Below are 22,656 nucleotides of genomic sequence, written 5' to 3' on the forward strand. Positions count from 1 at the left end.
AGCTGTCTCCTAGCTATCCCTGGACCATGGTTAGCTGTCTACTAGCTATTCCTGGACCGTGGTTAGCTGTCTCCTAGCTATCCCTGGACCATGGTTAGCTGTCTCCTAGCTATTCCTGGACCATGGTTAGCTGTCTCCTAGCTATCCCTGGACCATGATTAGCTGTCTCCTAGCTATTCGTGGACCATGGTTAGCTGTCTCCTAGCTATTCCTGGACCGTGGTTAGCTGTCTTCTAGCTATTCCTGGACCGTGGTTAGCTGTCTCCTAGCTATCCCTGGACCGTGGTTAGCTGTCTCCTAGCTATTCCTGGACCGTGGTTAGCTGTCTCCTAGCTATCCCTGGACCGTGGTTAACTGTCTCCTAACTATCACTTGACCGTGGTTAGCTGTCTCCTAGCTATCCCTTGACTGTGGTTAGCTGTCTCCTAGCTATCCCTGGACCTTGGTTAGCTATCTCCTAACTATCCCTGGAACGTGGTTAGCTGTCTCCTAGCTATTCCTGGACCATGGTTAGCTGTCTCCTAGCTATTCCTGGACCGTGGTTAGCTGTCTCCTAGCTATCCCTGGACCATGGTTAGCTGTCTCCTAACTATCACTTGACCGTGGTTAGCTGTCTCCTAGCTATCCCTTGACTGTGGTTAGCTATCTCCTAGCTATCCCTTGACCGTGGTTAGCTGTCTCCTAGCTATCCCTGGACCTTGGTTAGCTATCTCCTAACTATCCCTGGAATGTGGTTAGCTGTCTCCTAGCTATTCCTGGACCGTGGTTAGCTGTCTCCTATCTATCCCTGGACCATGGTTAGCTGTCTCCTAGCTATTCCTGGACCGTGGTTAGCTGTCTCCTAGCTATCTCTGGACCATGGTTAGCTGTCTCCTAGCTATTCCTTGACCGTGGTTAGCTGTCTCCTAGCTATCCCTGGACCATGGTTAGCTGTCTCCTAGCTATTCCTGGACCATGGTTAGCTTTCTCCTAGCTATTCCTGGACCATGGTTAGCTTTCTCCTAGCTATTCCTGGACCGTGGTTAGCTGTCTCCTAGCTATCCCTGGACCTTGGTTAGCTATCTCCTAACTATCCCTGGAATGTGGTTAGCTGTCTCCTAGCTATTCCTGGACCGTGGTTAGCTGTCTCCTATCTATCCCTGGACCATGGTTAGCTGTCTCCTAGCTATTCCTGGACCATGGTTAGCTGTCTCCTAGCTATCCCTGGACCGTGGTTAGCTGTCTCCTAGCTATCCCTGGACCGTGGTTAACTGTCTCCTAACTATCACTTGACCGTGGTTAGCTGTCTCCTAGCTATCCCTTGACTGTGGTTATCTATCTCCTAGCTATCCCTTGACCGTGGTTAGCTGTCTCCTAGCTATCCCTGGACCGTGGTTAGCTGTCTCCTAGCTATCCCTGGAACGTGGTTAGCTATTCCTGGACCGTGGTTATCTGTCTCCTAGCTATCCCTGGACCGTGGTTAGCTGTCTCCTAGCTATCCCTGGACCATGGTTAGCTGTCTCCTAGCTATTCCTGGACCGTGGTTAGCTGTCTCCTAGCTATCCCTGGACCATGGTTAGCTGTCTACTAGCTATTCCTGGACCGTGGTTAGCTGTCTCCTAGCTATCCCTGGACCATGGTTAGCTGTCTCCTAGCTATTCCTGGACCATGGTTAGCTGTCTCCTAGCTATCCCTGGACCATGATTAGCTGTCTCCTAGCTATTCGTGGACCATGGTTAGCTGTCTCCTAGCTATTCCTGGACCGTGGTTAGCTGTCTTCTAGCTATTCCTGGACCGTGGTTAGCTGTCTCCTAGCTATCCCTGGACCGTGGTTAGCTGTCTCCTAGCTATTCCTGGACCGTGGTTAGCTGTCTCCTAGCTATCCCTGGACCGTGGTTAACTGTCTCCTAACTATCACTTGACCGTGGTTAGCTGTCTCCTAGCTATCCCTTGACTGTGGTTAGCTGTCTCCTAGCTATCCCTGGACCTTGGTTAGCTATCTCCTAACTATCCCTGGAACGTGGTTAGCTGTCTCCTAGCTATTCCTGGACCATGGTTAGCTGTCTCCTAGCTATTCCTGGACCGTGGTTAGCTGTCTCCTAGCTATCCCTGGACCATGGTTAGCTGTCTCCTAACTATCACTTGACCGTGGTTAGCTGTCTCCTAGCTATCCCTTGACTGTGGTTAGCTATCTCCTAGCTATCCCTTGACCGTGGTTAGCTGTCTCCTAGCTATCCCTGGACCTTGGTTAGCTATCTCCTAACTATCCCTGGAATGTGGTTAGCTGTCTCCTAGCTATTCCTGGACCGTGGTTAGCTGTCTCCTATCTATCCCTGGACCATGGTTAGCTGTCTCCTAGCTATTCCTGGACCGTGGTTAGCTGTCTCCTAGCTATCTCTGGACCATGGTTAGCTGTCTCCTAGCTATTCCTTGACCGTGGTTAGCTGTCTCCTAGCTATCCCTGGACCATGGTTAGCTGTCTCCTAGCTATTCCTGGACCATGGTTAGCTTTCTCCTAGCTATTCCTGGACCATGGTTAGCTTTCTCCTAGCTATTCCTGGACCGTGGTTAGCTGTCTCCTAGCTATCCCTGGACCTTGGTTAGCTATCTCCTAACTATCCCTGGAATGTGGTTAGCTGTCTCCTAGCTATTCCTGGACCGTGGTTAGCTGTCTCCTATCTATCCCTGGACCATGGTTAGCTGTCTCCTAGCTATTCCTGGACCATGGTTAGCTGTCTCCTAGCTATCCCTGGACCGTGGTTAGCTGTCTCCTAGCTATCCCTGGACCGTGGTTAACTGTCTCCTAACTATCACTTGACCGTGGTTAGCTGTCTCCTAGCTATCCCTTGACTGTGGTTATCTATCTCCTAGCTATCCCTTGACCGTGGTTAGCTGTCTCCTAGCTATCCCTGGACCGTGGTTAGCTGTCTCCTAGCTATCCCTGGAACGTGGTTAGCTATTCCTGGACCGTGGTTATCTGTCTCCTAGCTATCCCTGGACCGTGGTTAGCTGTCTCCTAGCTATCCCTGGACCATGGTTAGCTGTCTCCTAGCTATTCCTGGACCGTGGTTAGCTGTCTCCTAGCTATCCCTGGACCATGGTTAGCTGTCTCCTAGCTATCCCTGGACCGTGGTTAGCTGTCTCCTAGCTATTCCTGGACCGTGGTTAGCTGTCTCCTAGCTATCCCTGGACCGTGGTTAACTGTCTCCTAACTATCACTTGACCGTGGTTAGCTGTCTCCTAGCTATTCCTGGACCGTGGTTAGCTGTCTCCTAGCTATCCCTGGACCGTGGTTAACTGTCTCCTAACTATCACTTGACCGTGGTTAGCTGTCTCCTAGCTATCCCTTGACTGTGGTTAGCTGTCTCCTAGCTATCCCTGGACCTTGGTTAGCTATCTCCTAACTATCCCTGGAACGTGGTTAGCTGTCTCCTAGCTATCCCTTGACCGTGGTTAGCTGTCTCCTAGCTATCCCTGGACCTTGGTTAGCTATCTCCTAACTATCCCTGGAACGTGGTTAACTGTCTCCTAACTATCACTTGACCGTGGTTAGCTGTCTCCTAGCTATCCCTTGACCGTGGTTAGCTGTCTCCTAGCTATCCCTGGACCTTGGTTAGCTATCTCCTAACTATCCCTGGAATGTGGTTAGCTGTCTCCTAGCTATTCCTGGACCATGGTTAGCTGTCTCCTAGCCATTCCTGGACCGTGGTTAGCTGTCTCCTAGCTATCCCTGGACCATGGATAGCTGTCTCCTAGCTATCCCTGGACCATGGATAGCTGTCTCCTAGCTATTCCTGGACCATGGTTAGCTGTCTCCTAGCTATCCCTGGACCGTGGTTAGCTGTCTCCTAGCTATCCCTTGACCATGGTTAGCTGTCTCCTAGCTATCCCTGGACCATGGTTAGTTGTCTCCTGGCTATCCATGAACCAGGGTTAGCTGTCTCCTAGGTACAGTGCCTTGCAAAAGTATTCACCCCCTTGGCATTTTTACTATGTTGTTGCATTACAACCTGTAATTTAAATGTATTTGGATTTCATGGAATGGACCTACACAAAATAGTCCAAAATGGTGAAGTGAAAAATATTACTTGTTTCCAGAACGTCAATAAAAAAATAAAAAAAGTGGTGCGTGCATATGTATTCACCCCCTTTGCTATGAAGCCCCTAAATCAAATCTGGTGCAACCAATTACCTTCAGATGTCACATAACTAGTTAAATAAAGTCCACCTGTGTGCAATCTAACTGTCACATGATCTCAGTATATTTACACCTGTTCTGAAATGCCCCAGAGTCTGCAACACCACTAAGCAAGGGGCACCACCAAGCAAGTGACACCATGAAGACCAAGGAGCTCACCAAACAGGTCAGGGACAACGTTGTGGAGATGTACAGATCAGGGTTGGCGTATAAAAAAATATCAGAAACTTTGAACATCCCACTGAGCACCATTAATCCATTATTAAAGAATGGAAAGCATATGGCACAACAACAAACCTGCCAAGAGAGGGCCGTCCTCCAAAACTCACGGACCAGGCAAGGAGGGCGGGCTTTAAACAGAGAGGCATCAAAGAGACCAAAGATAACCCTGATGGATCTGCAAAGCTCCACAGCGGAGACTGGAGTATCTGTCCGTAGGACCACTTTAAGACGTACACTCCACAGAGCTGGGCTTTACAGAAGAGTGTCCAGAAAAAAGCCATTGTTTAAAGAAGAAAATAAGCAAACACATTTGGTGTTCGCTAAAAGGCATGTGGGAGACTCCCCAAACATATGAAAGAAGGTACTCACGTCAAATGAGACTAAAATTGAGCTTTTTTGGCCATCAAGGAAAACGCTATGTCTGGGGCAAAACCAACACCTCTCATCGCCCCGAGAACACCATCCCCACAGTGAAGCATGGTAGTGGCAGCATCATGCTGTGGGGGTGTTTTTCATCGGCAGGGACTGGGAAACTGGTCAGAATTGAAGGAATGATTGATGGCGCTAAATACAGGGAAATTCTTGAGGGAAACCTGTTTCAGTCTTCCAGAGATTTGAAACTGGGACGGAGGTTCACCTTCCAGCAGGACAATGACCGTAAGCATACTGCTAAAGCAACACAACACATGGTTTAAGGGGAAACATTTAAAAGCCCAGACCTCAATCCAATTGAGAAGCTGTGGCATGACTTAAAGATTCCTGTATACCAGTGGAACCCATCCAACTTGAAGGAGCTGGAGTAGATTGGTCTTGAAGAATGGGCAAAAATCCCAGTGGCTAGATGTGCCAAGCTTATAGAGACATAGCCCAAGAGACTTGCAGCTTTAATTGCTGCAAAAAGTGGCTCTACAAAGTATTGACCCTTGGGGGGGTGAATAGTTATGCACGCTCAAGTTTTCAGTTTTTTTGTCTTATTTCTTGTCTGTTTCACAATGAGAAATAGTGTGCATCTTCAAAGTGGTAGGCATGTGTAAATCAAATGATTCAAACCCCCCAAAATTAATTTTAATTCCAGGTTGTAAGGCAACAAAATAGGAAAAATGCCAAGGGGGGTGAATACTTTTGCAAGCCGCTGTACGTGTGTCTAACACCATGCTGGGCTCACTGCTACTTACGGCCATGTAAAATAGACAGGTTATGGAACAGTTAGTCAAGCCCAGAACCCCTACAATAACATTTGATTGATTTGATTGAATATATAATAACTGAGCTGTATTGTGATTGACTAACAGGATAACTGCCCCGCCCTGCCAAACTCCGGACAGGAAGACCTTGACAATGATCGCCTTGGAGATGCCTGTGACCCTGATGACGACAATGACGATGTCTTAGATGAGAGGGTGAGGGTGAGGCTTTGTGTGTGTGTTTCTGTGTGTGTGTGTTTATTCCATTGTGTGTATGCTCCCTAGGATAACTGCCCTGGACACTACAACCCCCATCAGTTTGACTCTGACAGAGATGGAGTTGGAGACCGCTGTGATAACTGTCCCTTCACCCCCAACCCTTTACAGACTGATACAGACAGCAACGGAGAGGGAGACGCCTGCAGTATTGACATGGATGGAGACGGTTTGTTTGTGTGTGTGTGTGTGTGTGTGTGTGTGTGTGTGTGTGTGTGTGTGTGTGTGTGTGTGTGTGTGTGTGTGTGTGTGTGTGTGTGTGTGTGTGTGTGTGTGTGTGTGTGCAGGGTTGGGTAGGTTACTTTCTAAATGTTATTTGTTAGAAGTTACCAGTCCAAAATTGTCATCTGTAAAATAACTTTAGATTACCCAACCTCACTAAACTTAATCTTATTACTTTCAGTTACTTTTGGATACTTCCCCCTTAACAGGAGTAGATGAAGACACAAGGGATCCATCAAATGCATTTGGTGTTATCATAGTGGTCTCTGATTGGTGGTCATCATTGGTGTCATCATAGTGGTGTCTGACATGGGGTCGTCATTTGGTGTCATCATAGTGGTCTCTGATTGGTGGTCATCATAGTGGTGTCTGACCTGTGGTCATCATTTGGTGTCATCATAGTGGTCTCTGATTGGTGGTCATCATTGGTGTCATCATAGTGGTGTCTGACCTGTGGTCATCATTTGGTGTCATCATAGTGGTCTTTGATTGGTGGTCATCATTTGATGTCATCATAGTGGTCTCTGATTGGTGGTCATCATTTGGTGTCATCATAGTGGTCTCTGATTGGTGGTCATCATAGTGGTGTCTGACCTGTGGTCATCATTTGGTGTCATCATAGTAGTCTCTGATTGGTGGTCATCATTGGTGTCATCACAGTGGTGTCTGACCTGTGGTCATCATTTGATGTCATCATAGTGGTCTCTGATTGGTGGTCATCATTTGGTGTCTGACCTGTGGTCATCATTTGGTGTCATCATAGTGGTCTCTGATTGGTGGTCATCATTTGGTGTCATCATAGTGGTCTCTGATTGGTGGTCATCATAGTGGTGTCTGACCTGTGGTCATCATTTGGTGTCATCATAGTGGTGTCTGACCTGTGGTCATCATTTGGTGTCATCATAGTGGTGTCTGACCTGTGGTCATCATTTGGTGTTATCATAGTGGTCTCTGATTGGTGGTCATCATTTGGTGTCATCATAGTGGTCTCTGATTGGTGACCTGTGGTCAGACTCGCTCAGGTGGAACAAACTTTAACTTGCAACTTTTTTCAGAGCTGAATTGAATGTCATTGAGAATACAGAAATGTGTCAATGTATTTTTTGGGTGCAAAAATTATTTCTGAAATTAAAAGTAATTCTAAAAGTATTCATGTCATTTTTCAAAAGTATCTGTAATTTGATTACAATATATTGGTAACTGATTACAGTGTGTGTGTGTGTGTGTGTGTGTGTCCCTTCTGGTCCGAAAGCTTACAGACATACACAACAAACAACAAGGAAATTACTCATGTAGCTTTAGTCTTACCCTAACCCATTCCTTTACATGGTAGATGTGTGTGTGTTTGTCTGTGTGTTTGTGTAGAGATGCTGAACGAGCATGATAACTGTCCCCTGCTGTATAACACTGAGCAGAGAGATACAGACCTGGACGGAGTGGGGGACCAATGTGACAACTGTCCTTTCGTGCACAACCCTACACAGGTACACACACACACACACACACACACACACACACACACACACACACACACACACACACACACACACACACACACACACACACACACACACACACACACACACACACACACACACACACACACACACACACACACACACACACACACACACACACACACACACGCACACGCACAGGTAAACAGACACCATTGAATGTACACAACATACACATTAAAAACCAAACACCATGGTCTATAGATGAAAACCAGACACCGAGGTCTATAGATTAAAACCAGACACCGAGGTCTATAGATTAAAACCAGACACCATGGTCTACAGATTAAAACCAGACACCGTGGTCTATAGATTAAAACCAGACACCATGGTCTACAGATTAAAACCAGACACCGTGGTCTATAGATTCAAACCAGACACTGTGGTCTATAGATTAAAACCAGACACCGCGGTCTCCAGTTTAAAACTAGACACCGTAGTCTGCAGATTAAAACCAGACACCGTGGTCTATAGATTAAAACCAGACACCGTGGTCTATAGATTAAAACCAGACACCGTGGTCTATAGATTAAAACCAGACACCGGGGTCTATAGATTAAAACCAGACACCGTGGCCTATAGATTAAAACCAGACACCGTGGCCTATAGATTAAAACCAGACACTGTGGTCTATAGATTAAAACCAGACACTGTGGTCTATAGATTAAAACCAGACATCGTGGTCTATAGATTAAAACCAGACACCCTGGTCTATAGATTAAAACCAGACACCGTGGTCTACAGATTAAAACCAGACACTGTGGTCTATAGATTAAAACCAGACACCGTCGTTTTTAGACTAAAACGAGACACCGTGGTCTACAGATTAAAACCAGACACTGTGGTCTATAGATTCAAACTAAACACCATGGCCTATAGATTAAAACTAAACACCATGGCCTATAGATTAAAACCAGACACGTGGTCAACAGATTAAAACTAGATACAGTGGTCTATAGATTAAAATCAGACACCATGGTCTATAGATTAAAACCAGACACCGTGGTCTATAGATTAAAACCAGAAACCGTGGTCTATAGATTAAAAGCAGACAAAGTGGTCTATAGATTAAAACCCGACACCGTGGTCTATAGATTAAAACCAGACACCGTGGTCTGCAGATTAAAGTCAGACACCGCGGTCTCCAGTTTAAATCCAGCTGGCATGTTCTCCAGTTTCAATCCAGCTGGCACGGTCTCCAGTTTAAATCCAGCTCTGGCGATCTCCAGTTTAAAGTCAGACACTGTGGTCTCCAGTTTAAAGCCAGATACCGCTGTCTCCAGTTTAAAGCCAGACACCGTGGTCTCCAGTTTAAAGTCAGACACCGCTGTCTCCAGTTTAAAACCAGCTGGCGCGGTCTCCAGTTTAAAGCCAGCTGGTGCGGTCTCCAGTGTAAAACCAGCTGGTGCGGTCTCCAGTTTAAATCCAGCTGGCGCTGTCTCCAATTTAGAGCTAGACACCGCGGTCTCCAGTTCAAATCCAGCTGGCACGTTCTCCAGTTTCAATCCAGCTGGTGCGGTCTCCAGTTTAAAGCCAGACACCGCGGTCTCCAGTTTAAATCCAGCTGTGGCGGTCTCCAGTTTAAAGTCAGACACTGTAGTCTCCAGTTTAAAGCCAGACACCGCTGTCTCCAGTTTAAAGCCAGACACCGTGGTCTCCAGTTTAAAACCAGCTGGCGCGGTCTCCAGTTTAAAGCCAGACACCGCGGTCTCCAGTTTAAATCCAGCTGGTGCGGTCTCCAGTTTAAAACCAGCTGGCACGGTCTCCAGTTTAAATCCAGCTGGTGCAGTCTCCAATTTAGAGCCAGACACCGCGGTCTCCAGTTCAAATCCAGCTGGCACGTTCTCCAGTTTCAATCCAGCTGGCGCGGTCTCGAGTTTAAAGCCAGACACCAAAGTCTGCAGTTTAAATCCAGCTGTGGCGGTCTCCAGTTTAAGTTAAAGTCAGACACTGTGGTCTCCAGTTTAAAGCCAGACACCGCAGTCTCCAGTTTAAAACCAGCTGGCGCGGTCTCCAGTTTAAAGCCAGCTGGTGCGGTCTCCAGTGTAAAACTGTCATGCAGGTGAATGAGGACCCAAAAGCGACTTGGCGAAAACAGAGTCTTTAATCCAGTAAAGTAATTCTACAAACATAAGACATAATTCCACTCGTAATGACGAGAACAGACTGGAGACTCGATCAAGAACTGCAGGTTGCCTCGGGAAGGCACTTGAACCTAGCAGACTCAGACACCTGCTCTCCACGCAGCATCTGAGGGAAACACGACACGACAGGGCGATACACAGACACAGCACGGTGAACAATAGACAAGGATCCGACAGGACAGGAACGGAAAACAAGGGAAGAAATAGGGACTCTAATCAGGGGAAAAGATAAGGAACAGGTGTGGGAAGACTAAATGATTGATTAGGGGAATAGGAACAGCTGGGAGCAGGAACGGAACGATAGAGAGAAGAGAGAGAGGAAGGGAGAGAGAAAAAGGGGAACGAACCTAAAAAGACCAGCAGGGGGAAAATGAACAAAGGGAAAAGCAAAATGACAAGACAATCTAAGACAAAACATGACAAAAACCAGCTGGCGCGGTCTCCAGTTTAAATCCAGCTGGCGCTGTCTCCAATTTAGAGCTAGACACCGCAGTCTCCAGTTCAAATCCAGCTGGCACGTTCTCCAGTTTCAATCCAGCTGGTGCGGTCTCCAGTTTAAAGCCAGACACCGCGGTCTCCAGTTTAAATCCAGCTGTGGCGGTCTCCAGTTTAAAGTCAGACACTGTAGTCTCCTGTTTAAAGCCAGACACCGCTGTCTCCAGTTTAAAGCCAGACACCGTGGTCTCCAGTTTAAAACCAGCTGGCGCGGTCTCCAGTTTAAAGCCAGACACCGCGGTCTCCAGTTTAAATCCAGCTGGTGCGGTCTCCAGTTTAAAACCAGCTGGCACGGTCTCCAGTTTAAATCCAGCTGGTGCAGTCTCCAATTTAGAGCCAGACACCTCGGTCTCCAGTTCAAATCCAGCTGGCACGTTCTCCAGTTTCAATCCAGCTGGCGCGGTCTCCAGTTTAAAGCCAGACACCAAAGTCTGCAGTTTAAATCCAGCTGTGGCGGTCTCCAGTTTAAGTTAAAGTCAGACACTGTGGTCTCCAGTTTAAAGCCAGACACCGCGGTCTCCAGTTTAAATCCAGCTGTGGCGGTCTCCAGTTTAAAGTCAAACACTGTGGTCTCCAGTTTAAAGCCAGACACCGTGGCCTCCAGTTTAAAACCAGCTGGCACAGTCTCCAGTTTAAAACCATCCGGCGCGGTCTCCAGTTTAAAACCAGACGGCGCGGTCTCCAGTTTAAATCCAGCTGGCGCGGTCTCCAATTTAGAGCCAGACACCGTGGTCTCCAGTTTAAAGCCAGACAACGTGGTCTCCAGTTTAAAGCCAGACACCGCGGTCTCCAGTTTAAAACCAGCCGGCGCGGTCTCCAGTTTAAAACCAGCTGGCGCGGTCTCCAATTTAGAGCCAGACACCGCAGTCTCCAGTTTAAAACCAGCTGGCACAGTCTCCAGTTTAAAACCAGCCGGCGCGGTCTCCAGTTTAAAGCCAGCTGGCGCGGTCTCCAGTTTATATCCAGCTGGCGCGGTCTCCAATTTAGAGCCAGACACCCCGGTCTCCAGTTTAAATCCAGCTTGCGCAGCCTCCAGTTTAAAGTCAGACACCGCGGTCTCCAGTTTAAAGTCAGACACCATGTTCTCCAGTTTAAAGTCAGACACTGTGGTCTCCAGTTTAAAGCCAGACACCGTGGTCTCCAGGTTAAAGTCAGACACCGTGGTCTCCAGTTTAAAGTCAGACACCGTGGTCTCCAGTTTAAAGTCAGACACCGTGGTCTCCAGTTTAAAGTCAGACACCGTGGTCTCCAGTTTAAAGTCAGACACCGTGGTCTCCAGTTTAAAGTCAGACACTGTGGTCTCCAGTTTAAAGTCAGACACTGTGGTCTCCAGTTTAAAGTCAGACACTGTGGTCTCCAGTTTAAAGTCAGACACTGTGGTCTCCAGTTTAAAGTCAGACACTGTGGTCTCCAGTTTAAAGTCAGACACCGTGGTCTCCAGTTTAAAGTCAGACACCGTGGTCTCCAGTTTAAAGTCAGACACCGTGGTCTCCATTTTAAAGTCAGACACCGTGGTCTCCAGTTTAAAGCCCAGACACCGTCCAGTTTAAAGTCTGTGGTCCAGTTTGTTTAAAGTCAGACCGTGGTCTCCAGTTTAAAGCCCGACACCGTGGTCTCCAGTTTAAAGTCAGACACCGTGGTCTCCAGTTTAAAGCCAGACACCGTGGTCTCCAGGTTAAAGTCAGACACCGTGGTCTCCAGGTTAAAGTCAGACACCGTGGTCTCCAGTTTAAAGTCAGACACCGTGGTCTCCAGTTTAAAGTCAGACACCGTGGTCTCCAGTTTAAAGTCAGACACCGTGGTCTCCAGTTTAAAGTCAGACACCGTGGTCTCCAGTTTAAAGTCAGACACCGTGGTCTCCAGTTTAAAGTCAGACACTGTGGTCTCCAGTTTAAAGTCAGACACCGTGGTCTCCAGTTTAAAGCCCGACACCGTGGTCTCCAGTTCAGTTCAGTAATCTGAACAAAGTAGTAGGGACCTTGTTGGACTGCAGTATTGCTAACCAGGTGTGTTTGTCTGTTTTTGTGTAGACTGATTCAGACAGTGATCTGGTTGGTGATCACTGTGATGATAATGAGGATATAGATGAGGACGGTCATCAGAACTCCCTCGACAACTGTCGCTACGTTGCCAATAGCAACCAGGTTGACCATGACAGAGATGGCATTGGCGACGCCTGCGACCATGATGATGACAACGATGGTATCCCTGATGACCGTGACAACTGCCGACTTGTGCCAAACGCTGACCAAATAGACGCAGACAGTCAGTACACACACACGCGCACGCACACGCACGCACACACACACACAAAAGGTCCCTACTACTTTGTTCAGATTGCTGAGCTGAACTGGAGACCATGCCAGCTAGATTTAAACTGGAGACCGCTCCAGCTGGTTTTAAACACACACACACACACACACACACACACACACACACACACACACACACACACACACACACACACACACACACACACACACACACACACACACACACACACACACACACACACACACACACACACACACACACACACACACACACACACACACAACCTCTATCTCTGTGTGTGAAACCTCTCTCCTGTCCTCTAGTGTGTGTTGCAGGGTGTGTGTTTCCTCTCTCCTGTAGTGTGTGTTGCAGGGTGTGTCTACAGATGGATGGGTTATAACTCTATTCCTCAGTGGTGGTGCTAGCTATATGTCTACAGATGGCTGGGTTATAACTCTATTCCTCAGTGGTGGTGCTAGCTATATGTCTACAGATGGCTGGGTTATAACTCTATTCCTCAGTGGTGGTGCTAGCTATATGTCTACAGATGGCTGGGTTATAACTCTATTCCTCAGTGGTGGGACTGACTATATGTCTACAGATGGCTGGGTTATAACTCTATTCCTCAGTGGTGGTGCTAGCTATATGTCTACAGATGGCTGGGTTATAACTCTATTCCTCAGTGGTGGTGCTAGCTATATGTCTACAGATGGCTGGGTTATAACTCTATTCCTCAGTGGTGGGACTGACTATATGGCTACAGATGGCTGGGTTATTTTTTGATTTATTTATTTTATTTCACCTTTATTTAACCAGGTAGGCTAGTTGAGAACAAGTTCTCATTTGCAACTGCGACCTGGCCAAGATAAAGCATAGCAGTGTGAACAGACAACACAGAGTTACACATGGAATAAACAATTAACAAGTCAATAACACAGTAGAAAAAAATGGGCAGTCTATATACAATGTGTGCATAAGGCATGAGGAGGTAGGCGAATAATACAGTTTTGCAGATTAACACTGGAGTGATAAATGATCAGATGGTCATGTACAGGTAGAGATATTGGTGTGCAAAAGAGCAGAAAAATAAATAAATAAAAACAGTATAAAAAACAGTATGGGAATGAGGTAGGTGAAAATGGGTGGGCTATTTTCCTATAGACTATGTACAGCTGCAGCGATCGGTTAGCTGCTCGGATAGCTGATGTTTGAAGTTGGTGAGGGAGATAAAAGTCTCCAACTTCAGCGATTTTTGCAATTCGTTCCAGTCACAGGCAGCAGAGTACTGGAACGAAAGGCGGCCAAATGATGTGTTGGCTTTAGGGATGATCAGTGAGATACACCTGCTGGAGCGCGTGCTACGGATGGGTGTTGCCATCGTGACCAGTGAACTGAGATAAGGCGGAGCTTTACCTAGCATGGACTTGTAGATGACCTGGAGCCAGTGGGTCTGGCGACGAATATGTAGTGAGGGCCAGCCGACTAGAGCATACAAGTCGCAGTGGTGGGTGGTATAAGGTGCTTTAGTGACAAAACAGATGGCACTGTGATAGACTGCATCCAGTTTGCTGAGTAGAGTGTTGGAAGCCATTTTGTAGATGACATCGCCGAAGTCGAGGATTGGTAGGATAGTCAGTTTTACTAGGGTAAGCTTGGCAGCGTGAGTGAAGGAGGCTTTGTTGCGGAATAGAAAGCCGACTCTTGATTTGATTTTCGATTGGAGATGTTTGATGTGGGTCTGGAAGGAGAGTTTGCAGTCTAGCCAGAAACCTAGGTACTTATAGATGTCCACATATTCAAGGTCGGAACCATCCAGGGTGGTGATGCTAGTCGGGCATGCGGGTGCAGGCAGCGATCGGTTGAAAAGCATGCATTTGGTTTTACTCGCGTTTAAGAGCAGTTGGAGGCCACGGAAGGAGTGCTGTATGGCATTGAAGCTCGTTTGGAGGTTAGATAGCACAGTGTCCAATGACGGGCCGAAAGTATATAGAATGGTGTCGTCTGCGTAGAGGTGGATCAGGGAATCGCCCGCAGCAAGAGCAACATCATTGATATACACAGAGAAAAGAGTCGGCCCGAGAATTGAACCCTGTGGCACCCCCATAGAGACTGCCAGAGGACCGGACAGCATGCCCTCCGATTTGACACACTGAACTCTGTCTGCAAAGTAATTGGTGAACCAGGCAAGGCAGTCATCTGAAAAACCGAGGCTGTTGAGTCTGCCGATAAGAATATGGTGATTGACAGAGTCGAAAGCCTTGGTGAGGTCGATGAAGACGGCTGCACAGTACTGTCTTTTATCGATGGCGGTTATGATATCGTTTAGTACCTTGAGTGTGGCTGAGGTGCACCCGTGACCGGCTCGGAAACCAGATTGCACAGCGGAGAAGGTACGGTGGGATTCGAGATGGTCAGTGACCTGTTTGTTGACTTGGCTTTCGAAGACCTTAGATAGGCAGGGCAGGATGGATATAGGTCTGTAACAGTTTGGGTCCAGGGTGTCTCCCCCTTTGAAGAGGGGGATGACTGCGGCAGCTTTCCAATCCTTGGGGATCTCAGACGATATGAAAGAGAGGTTGAACAGGCTGGTAATAGGGGTTGCGACAATGGCGGCAGATAGTTTCAGAAATAGCGGGTCCAGATTGTCAAGCCCAGCTGATTTGTACGGGTCCAGGTTTTGCAGCTCTTTCAGAACATCTGCTATCTGGATTTGGGTAAAGGAGAACCTGGAGAGGCTTGGGTGAGGAGCTACGGGGGGGGGCGGAGCTGTTGGTCGAGGTTGGAGTAGCCAGGCGGAAGGCATGGCCAGCCGTTGAGAAGTGCTTATTGAAGTTTTCGATAATCATGGATTTATCGGTGGAGACCGTGTTTCCTAGCCTTAGTGCAGTGGGCAGCTGGGAGGAGGTGCTCTTGTTCTCCATGGACTTCACAGTGTCCCAGAACTTTTTGGAGTTGGAGCTACAGGATGCAAACTTCTGCCTGAAGAAGCTATAACTCTCTTATAACTCTATTCCTCAGTGGTGGTGCTAGCTATATGTCTACAGATGGCTGGGTTATAACTCTATTCCTCAGTGGTGGTGCTAGCTATATGTCTACAGATGGCTGGGTTATAACTCTATTCCTCAGTGGTGGGACTGACTACATGTCTACAGATGGCTGGGTTATAACTCTATACCTCAGTGGTGGGACTGACTATATGTCTAATGATGGCTGGAACATCTCACTACCTTCAGCACTTATGCGATGAAAATGTAACATTCGGGTGAAGGAATGGTAGGGCTAACCCCTAACCCTAAACCCAACCCCTAACCCTAACCCCAACCCTAAACCCAACCCTCTAACCCCAACCCTAAACCCAACCCTCTAACCCCAACCCTAAACCCAACACTCTAACCCTAACCCCAACCCTAAACCCAACCCTCTATCCCTAACCCCAACCCTAAACTCAACCCCCTAACCCTAACCCCAACCCTCTAACCCTAACCCCAACCCTAACCCCAACCCTCTAACCCTAACCCCAACCCTAACCCCAACCCTCTAACCCCAACCCTAAACCCAACCCTCTAACCCTAACCCCAAACCTAAACCCAACCCTCTAACCCTAACCCCAACACTAAACCCAACCCTCTAACCCTAACCCCAACCCTAAACCCAACCCTCTAACCATAACCCTAACCCTCTAACCCTAACCCCAACCCTCTAACCCTAACCACAACCCCAACCCTCTAACCCTAACCCCAACCCTCTAATCCCAATCCCAACCTTCTAACCCTAACCCCAACCCTCTAACCCTAACCCCAACCCTAAACCCAACCCTCTAACCCTAACCCCAACCCCAACCCTCTAACCCTAACCCCAACCCTCTAACACCCTAATCCCAACCCTCTAACCCTAACCCCAACCCTCTAACCCTAACCCCAACCCTAACCCCAACCCTCTAACCCTAACCCCAACCCTCTAACCATAACCCCAACCCTCTAACCATAACCCCAACCCTCTAACCATAACCCCAACCCTCTAACCCTAACCCAACCCTCTAACCATAATCCTCTAACCCTAACCCCAACCCTCTAACCCTAACCCCAACCCTCTAACCATAACCCCAACCCTCTAACCCTAACCCAACCCTCTAACCATAACCCCAACCCTCTAACCCTAACCCTCTAACCCTAACCCCAACCCTCCAACCCCAACCCTCTAACCCTAACCCCAATCCTCTAACCCCAACCCTCTAACTCTAACCCCAACCCTCTAACCCCAACCCTCTAACCCCAACCCTCTAACCCTAACCCTCTAACCCTAACCCTCTAACCCTAACCCCAACCCTCTAACCCCAACCCTCTAACCCTAACCCCAACCCCAACCCATACAGGTAGGGTTAGGCTTGCTCTGGACTCCAGTGAACTTACAATGTGACATGATATCCCCAGTTGATATTGCCTGGGAACATGAATGACTTTCAGCTCAAAATATTGGTTTTAAAACGCTGTTTATTTCTGTATGTTACGTTTTGAAAATACAACAGCGTTTATTGCTGTAATGACAGGCTACATTTGCGCAGGGATTGTGCTTATTCTCCCTGTGCGTGCATGTGCCGGGGTCGCAAACTTTGAACCACTCCTTTTTGGGGGTCACAGGTCAAAAGGTTGAGTAATCACTGAGCTACCAAACAGATTGCTGATTTGCTGTACAGCTAGGATCAGGTGCTGTGCAAATGTCAAATTGTAGGGAGAGAGGATTCCCATAAATAAATATGTAGATCCAAAAATGGTTTGGTGAACAATAATTTGCATAGTTTGCTTTGCTCACCAGCAGTTTGGCATCAGGCAACAATTACTAGCATAGACCTACTGCTCTTTTGGTATGTCAACATTTCTTGAAATTGATACTTTACCAATGAAGCTTTCCATTGGAAACTGTTGTTAAATTAAATTATTACATAATCAAAATGTGTTTTAGACAAGATAATGAAAAGGGCTGTCTGGTAGCCTCAAAAAATAGAAAATGTTGTTACCTTGGGACTGACTATACGGTTCTATCTGCATAGTTCTTAGATATTGACCATCAGTGTTCACATCTCAGAACTGTTTTGTAGTGAATTCTTCTTTCTTAAGAAATGTATTATGATCATCAGACAAATTACTGTCATCACTGAACAACAATGTGACAATATCATTTACTTTAACATTTCTGACAGTGTAGTGTTTTTCTGCTTGCATACCATTACTGCTGGCTAGATTAGCCTACACCATACTTAGAGGGAGATGGCAAAGACGTGTTCTGATTGGTCCATCTGTATTTGTTCAGGCCAGTGATTGGATTGCAGATATAATCATATAGCACCAAGTTCAAATGGGTTTATGTAGATAGAACCTTCTAGTCCCAAGGTCTCCACTTGTGGATAGAACCTTCTTGTCCCAAGGTCTCTACTTGTAGATAGAACCTTCTTGTCCCAAGGTCTCCACGTGTAGATAGAACATTCTCGTCCCAAGGTCTCTTCTTGTAGATAGAACCTTCTTGTCCCAAGGTCTCCACGTGTAGATAGAACATTCTCGTCCCAAGGTCTCCACGTGTAAATAGAACATTCTCGTCCCAAGGTATCCACTTGTAGATAGAACCTTCTAGTCCCAAGGTCTCCACTTGTAGATAGAACATTCTCGTCTCAAGGTCTCTACTTGTAGATAGAACATTCTCGTCCCAAGGTCTCCACTTGTAGTTGAACAAGTCATTGCATGTATATATTTTTTTACTCGACTTGAAAAAATGTGTGACTCGACTTACTCTTAGAATGCACGACTTGGCCTGGACTCGAGACTCGACCCTTTCTACTTGGGACTCGACTTGAGACTCGTACCTTGTGACTTGAAACTTGCTTGTGATTCAAATAATAGTGACTCTGGCACACAAACATGCACATATACACACACCACATATACACACACACAAACACACACACACACATATATACACAAACACATATACACACACCACATTATTAGTGTGTTTGTACCGTTATCAGTCTCTGTAAGGATGACTTTGATAATGATATTACCTCTCTCTCTCCTCTCTCTCTCCTCTGTCTCTAGATGATGGTCGTGGTGATGCTTGTAAAGATTACTTTGATAATGATATTACTTTCTCTCCTCTCCCTGTCTCTCTCTCCTCTCCCTCTCTCTCTCTCCTCTCCCTGTCTCTCTCTCCTCTCTCTCCTCTCCCTCTCCTCTGTCTCTCTCTCTCCTCTCCCTCTCCTCTGTCTCTCTCTCTCCTCTCCCTCTCTCTCTCTCTCTCCTCTCCCTGTCTCTCTCCTCTCTCTCCTCTCTCTCTCTCTCCTCTCTTCTGTCTCTCTCTCCTCTCCCTTTCTCTCTCCTCTGTCTCTCTCTCTATCCTCTCCCTGTCTCTCTCTCCTCTCCCTCTCTCTCTCTCCTCTCCCTGTCTCTCTCTCCTCCTCTCCTCTCCCTCTCCTCTGTCTCTCTCTCTCCTCTCCCTCTCCTCTGTCTCTCTCTCTCTCCTCTCCCTCTCTCTCTCTCTCTCCTCTCCCTGTCTCTCTCCTCTCTCTCCTCTCTCTCTCTCTCCTCTCTTCTGTCTCTCTCTCCTCTCCCTTTCTCTCTCCTCTGTCTCTCTCTCTATCCTCTCCCTGTCTCTCTCCTCTCTCTCCTCTCCCTCTCTCTCTCTCCTCTGCCTCTCTCTCCTCTCCTTGTCTTGCTCTCCTCTCCCTTTCTCTCTCCTCTGTCTCTCTCTCTCTCCTCTCACTTTCTCTCTCATCTCTCTCTCTCTCTCTCTCTCTCTCTCTCTCTCTCTCTCTCTCTCTCTCTCTCTCTCTCTCTCTCTCTCTCTCTCTCTCTCTCTCTCTCTCTCTCTCTCTCTCTCTCTCTCTCTCTCTCTCTCTCTCTCTCTCTCTCTCTCTCTCTCTCTCTCTCTCTCTCTCTCTCTCTCTCTCTCTCTCTCTCTCTCTCTCTCTCTCTCTCTCTCTCTCTCTCTCTCTCTCTCTCTCTCTCTCTCTCTCTCTCTCTCTCTCTCTCTCTCTCTCTCTCTCTCTCTCTCTCTCTCTCTCTCCTCTCACTTTCTCTCTCATCTCTCTCTCTCTCGCTCTCTCTCTCCTCTCCCTGTCTCTCTCCTCTCCCTGTCTGTCTCTCCTCTGTCTCTAGATGATGGTCGTGGTGATGCTTGTAAGGATGACTTTGATAATGACAGTATACCAGATGCACTAGATGTTTGCTCAGAGAACCGTGGTATTGGAGTTACAGACTTCAGGAAGTTTCAGACGGTTCTGTTGGACCCTCGGGGGACCACTCAGTCTGACCCTCTGTGGGTGGTCCGAGGACATGGAACCGAACTGCTACAGACTGCAAACTCTGACCCTGGCATCGCCTTGGGTACGACCCCTAACCTCTTACCTAAGACCGCATTAACGCTGATCTGGGTGGTGTTTGTGTGTAGTTTTCATGTGCGTTTGTGAATGTATGTGTGTGTGTTCTCAGGTTTTGATGAGTTCCGTGCGGTAGACTTCAGTGGGACATTCTACGTGAACACAGACCGTGATGATGACTATGTAGGGTTTGTGTTCTCCTTCCAATCCAGCAGACGGTTCTACGTTGTCATGTGGAAACAGGTCAGTCAGGAGTACACACACACTGACCACTAACCCTGCCCGGTCAGCCAGTCTTGACCTCTTACCTCAAACCCTGCCAGGTCAGCCAGGCTTACTGGGAGAAGAGTCCTTCCAGGGCATTTGGGAACGCTGGTGTCTCTCTCAAAGTGGTCAACTCAAGCTCAGGCCCTGGGGAAGCCCTCCGCAACGCCCTGTGGCACACAGGAAACACCATACAGCAGGTACACACAGGAAACACTACACAGCAGGTACACACAGGAAACACCACACAGCAGGTACACACAGGAAACACCACACAGCAGGTACACACAGGAAACACCATACAGCAGGTACACACACGAAACACCACACAGCAGGTAAATCTAATCAAATGTATTTATATAGCCCTTCGTACATCAGCTGATATCTCAAAGTTCTGTACAGAAACCCAGCCTAAAACCCCAAACAGCAAGCAATGCAGGTGTAGAAGAACGGTGGCTAGGAAAAACTCACTAGAAAGGCCAAAACCTAGGAAGAAACCTAGAGAGGAACCAGGCTATGTGGGGTGGCCAGTCCTCTTCTGAATGTGCCGGGTGGAGATTACAACAGAACATGGCCAAGATGTTCAAATGTTCATAAATGACCAGCATGGTCGAATAATAACAAGGCAGAACAGTTGAAACTGGAGCAGCAGCACAGTCAGGTGGACTGGGGACAGCAAGGAGTCATCATGTCAGGTCGTCCTGGGGCACGGTACACACAGCAAACACCACACAGCAGGTACACACAGCAAACACCACACAGCAGGTACACACAGGAAACACCACACAGCAGGTACACACAGGAAACACCATACAGCAGGTACACACAGGAAACACCACACAGCAGGTACACCCAGGAAACACCATACAGCAGGTACACACAGGAAACACCATACAGCAGGTACACACAGGAAACACTATACAGCAGGTACACAAGGAAGCACCACACAGCAGGTACACACAGCAGGTACACACAGCAAACACCACATAGCAGGTACACACAGGAAACACCACACAGCAGGTACACACAGGAAACACCACACAGCAGGTACACACAGGAAACACCACACAGCAGGTACACACAGGAAACACCATGCAGCAGGTACACACAGGAAACACCACACAGCAGGTACACACAGCAGGTACACACAGGAAACACCACACAGCAGGTACACCCAGGAAACACCACACAGCTGGTGCACACAGCAGGTACACATAGGAAACATTATACAGCAGGTACACACAGGAAACACTATACAGCAGGTACACAAGGAATCACCACACAGCAGGTGCACACAGCAGGTACACACAGGAAACATTATACAGCAGGTACACAAGGAAGCACCACACAGCAGGTACACACAGCAGGTACACACAGGAAACACTATACAGCAGGTACACAAGGAAGCACCACACAGCAGGTACACACAGCAGGTACACACAGGAAACACCACACAGCAGGTACACACAGCAAACACCATACAGCAGGTACACACAGGAAACACCACACAGCAGGTACACACAGGAAACACCACACATCAGGTACACACAGGAAACACCATACAGCAGGTACACACAGGAAACACCACACAGCGGGTACACACAGGAAACACCATACAGTAGGTACACACAGGAAACACCATACAGTAGGTACACACAGGAAACACCATACAGTAGGTACACACAGGAAACACCACATAGCGGGTACACACAGCAGGTACACACAGGAAACACCACACAGTAGGTACATGCAGGAAACACCATACAGCAGGTACACACAGGACACACACCTCTAACCCTGAAGTAAACCTATGTGTGTGGGTCCTTAGGTTCGCACACTGTGGCACGACCCCAACAACATGGGCTGGAAGGACTACACTGCCTACCGCTGGCACCTCATCCACCGACCCAAGACCGGCTTCATAAGGTACTTAACCTCCAACCCATAACACAAACCCTAACTCTAAATCTAACTCCAACTTTAACCCTAACATTATCTCTAACTCTAACTTTTACCCTAACCCTAACCCTAACCCTAACCCTCTAACCCTTACCCTCTAACCCTAACTCTAACCCTTACCCTAACCCTAACTCTAACCCCAAAAAGGCCCATAGGCCCATAGGCCCATAGGCCAAAAAGCCACTGCCCTGGCCTGGCCTGGCCTGGCCTGGCCTGGCCTGGCCTGGCCTGGCCTGGCCTGGCCTGGCCTGGCCTGGCCTGGCCTGGCCTGGCCTGGCCTGGCCTGGCCTGGGACAAAAGCCACTGCCCTGGCCTGGTACCTCCATATGCATATAGGGCTTGAGAGGACACATACAGTCCTAAAGGCCTTAACTCCCTATCTGGGTTACAGGCCTTTCTCTGGGCATGAGAGGACACATACAGGCCTACAGGCCTTAACTCCCTATCCGGGTTACAGGCCTCATCACTCACTCAATATCCAGGAACAGGCCTCTCTCTCCTGGGATGAGAGGACACATACAGGCCTAAAGGCCTTAACTCCCTATCCGGGAACAGC

At 47.9% G+C, this 22,656-nt stretch overlaps 1 protein-coding gene across 2 annotated transcripts in view; it reads left to right on the top strand.

Annotated features, from left to right (window-relative positions):
* Positions 1 to 22,656, top strand: part of LOC124020951 (thrombospondin-2-like) — a 77,473-nt gene that overhangs the window by 46,307 nt on the left and 8,510 nt on the right. The window contains exons 12-19 of one of the 2 annotated variants that reach the window (XM_046336266.1): positions 5,692 to 5,799; positions 5,869 to 6,028; positions 7,447 to 7,565; positions 12,268 to 12,502; positions 19,657 to 19,884; positions 19,990 to 20,120; positions 20,201 to 20,341; positions 21,970 to 22,067. In XM_046336266.1, coding sequence (XP_046192222.1) covers positions 5,692 to 5,799; positions 5,869 to 6,028; positions 7,447 to 7,565; positions 12,268 to 12,502; positions 19,657 to 19,884; positions 19,990 to 20,120; positions 20,201 to 20,341; positions 21,970 to 22,067 — 1,220 coding nt within the window. The remainder of the gene's footprint in view (positions 1 to 5,691; positions 5,800 to 5,868; positions 6,029 to 7,446; positions 7,566 to 12,267; positions 12,503 to 19,656; positions 19,885 to 19,989; positions 20,121 to 20,200; positions 20,342 to 21,969; positions 22,068 to 22,656) is intronic. The other variant, XM_046336267.1, reaches the window with a different exon arrangement.

Source organism: Oncorhynchus gorbuscha, unplaced genomic scaffold, assembly GCF_021184085.1.
Source record: "Oncorhynchus gorbuscha isolate QuinsamMale2020 ecotype Even-year unplaced genomic scaffold, OgorEven_v1.0 Un_scaffold_1005, whole genome shotgun sequence".
In the NCBI taxonomy this organism is placed as follows: Eukaryota; Metazoa; Chordata; class Actinopteri; order Salmoniformes; family Salmonidae; genus Oncorhynchus; species Oncorhynchus gorbuscha.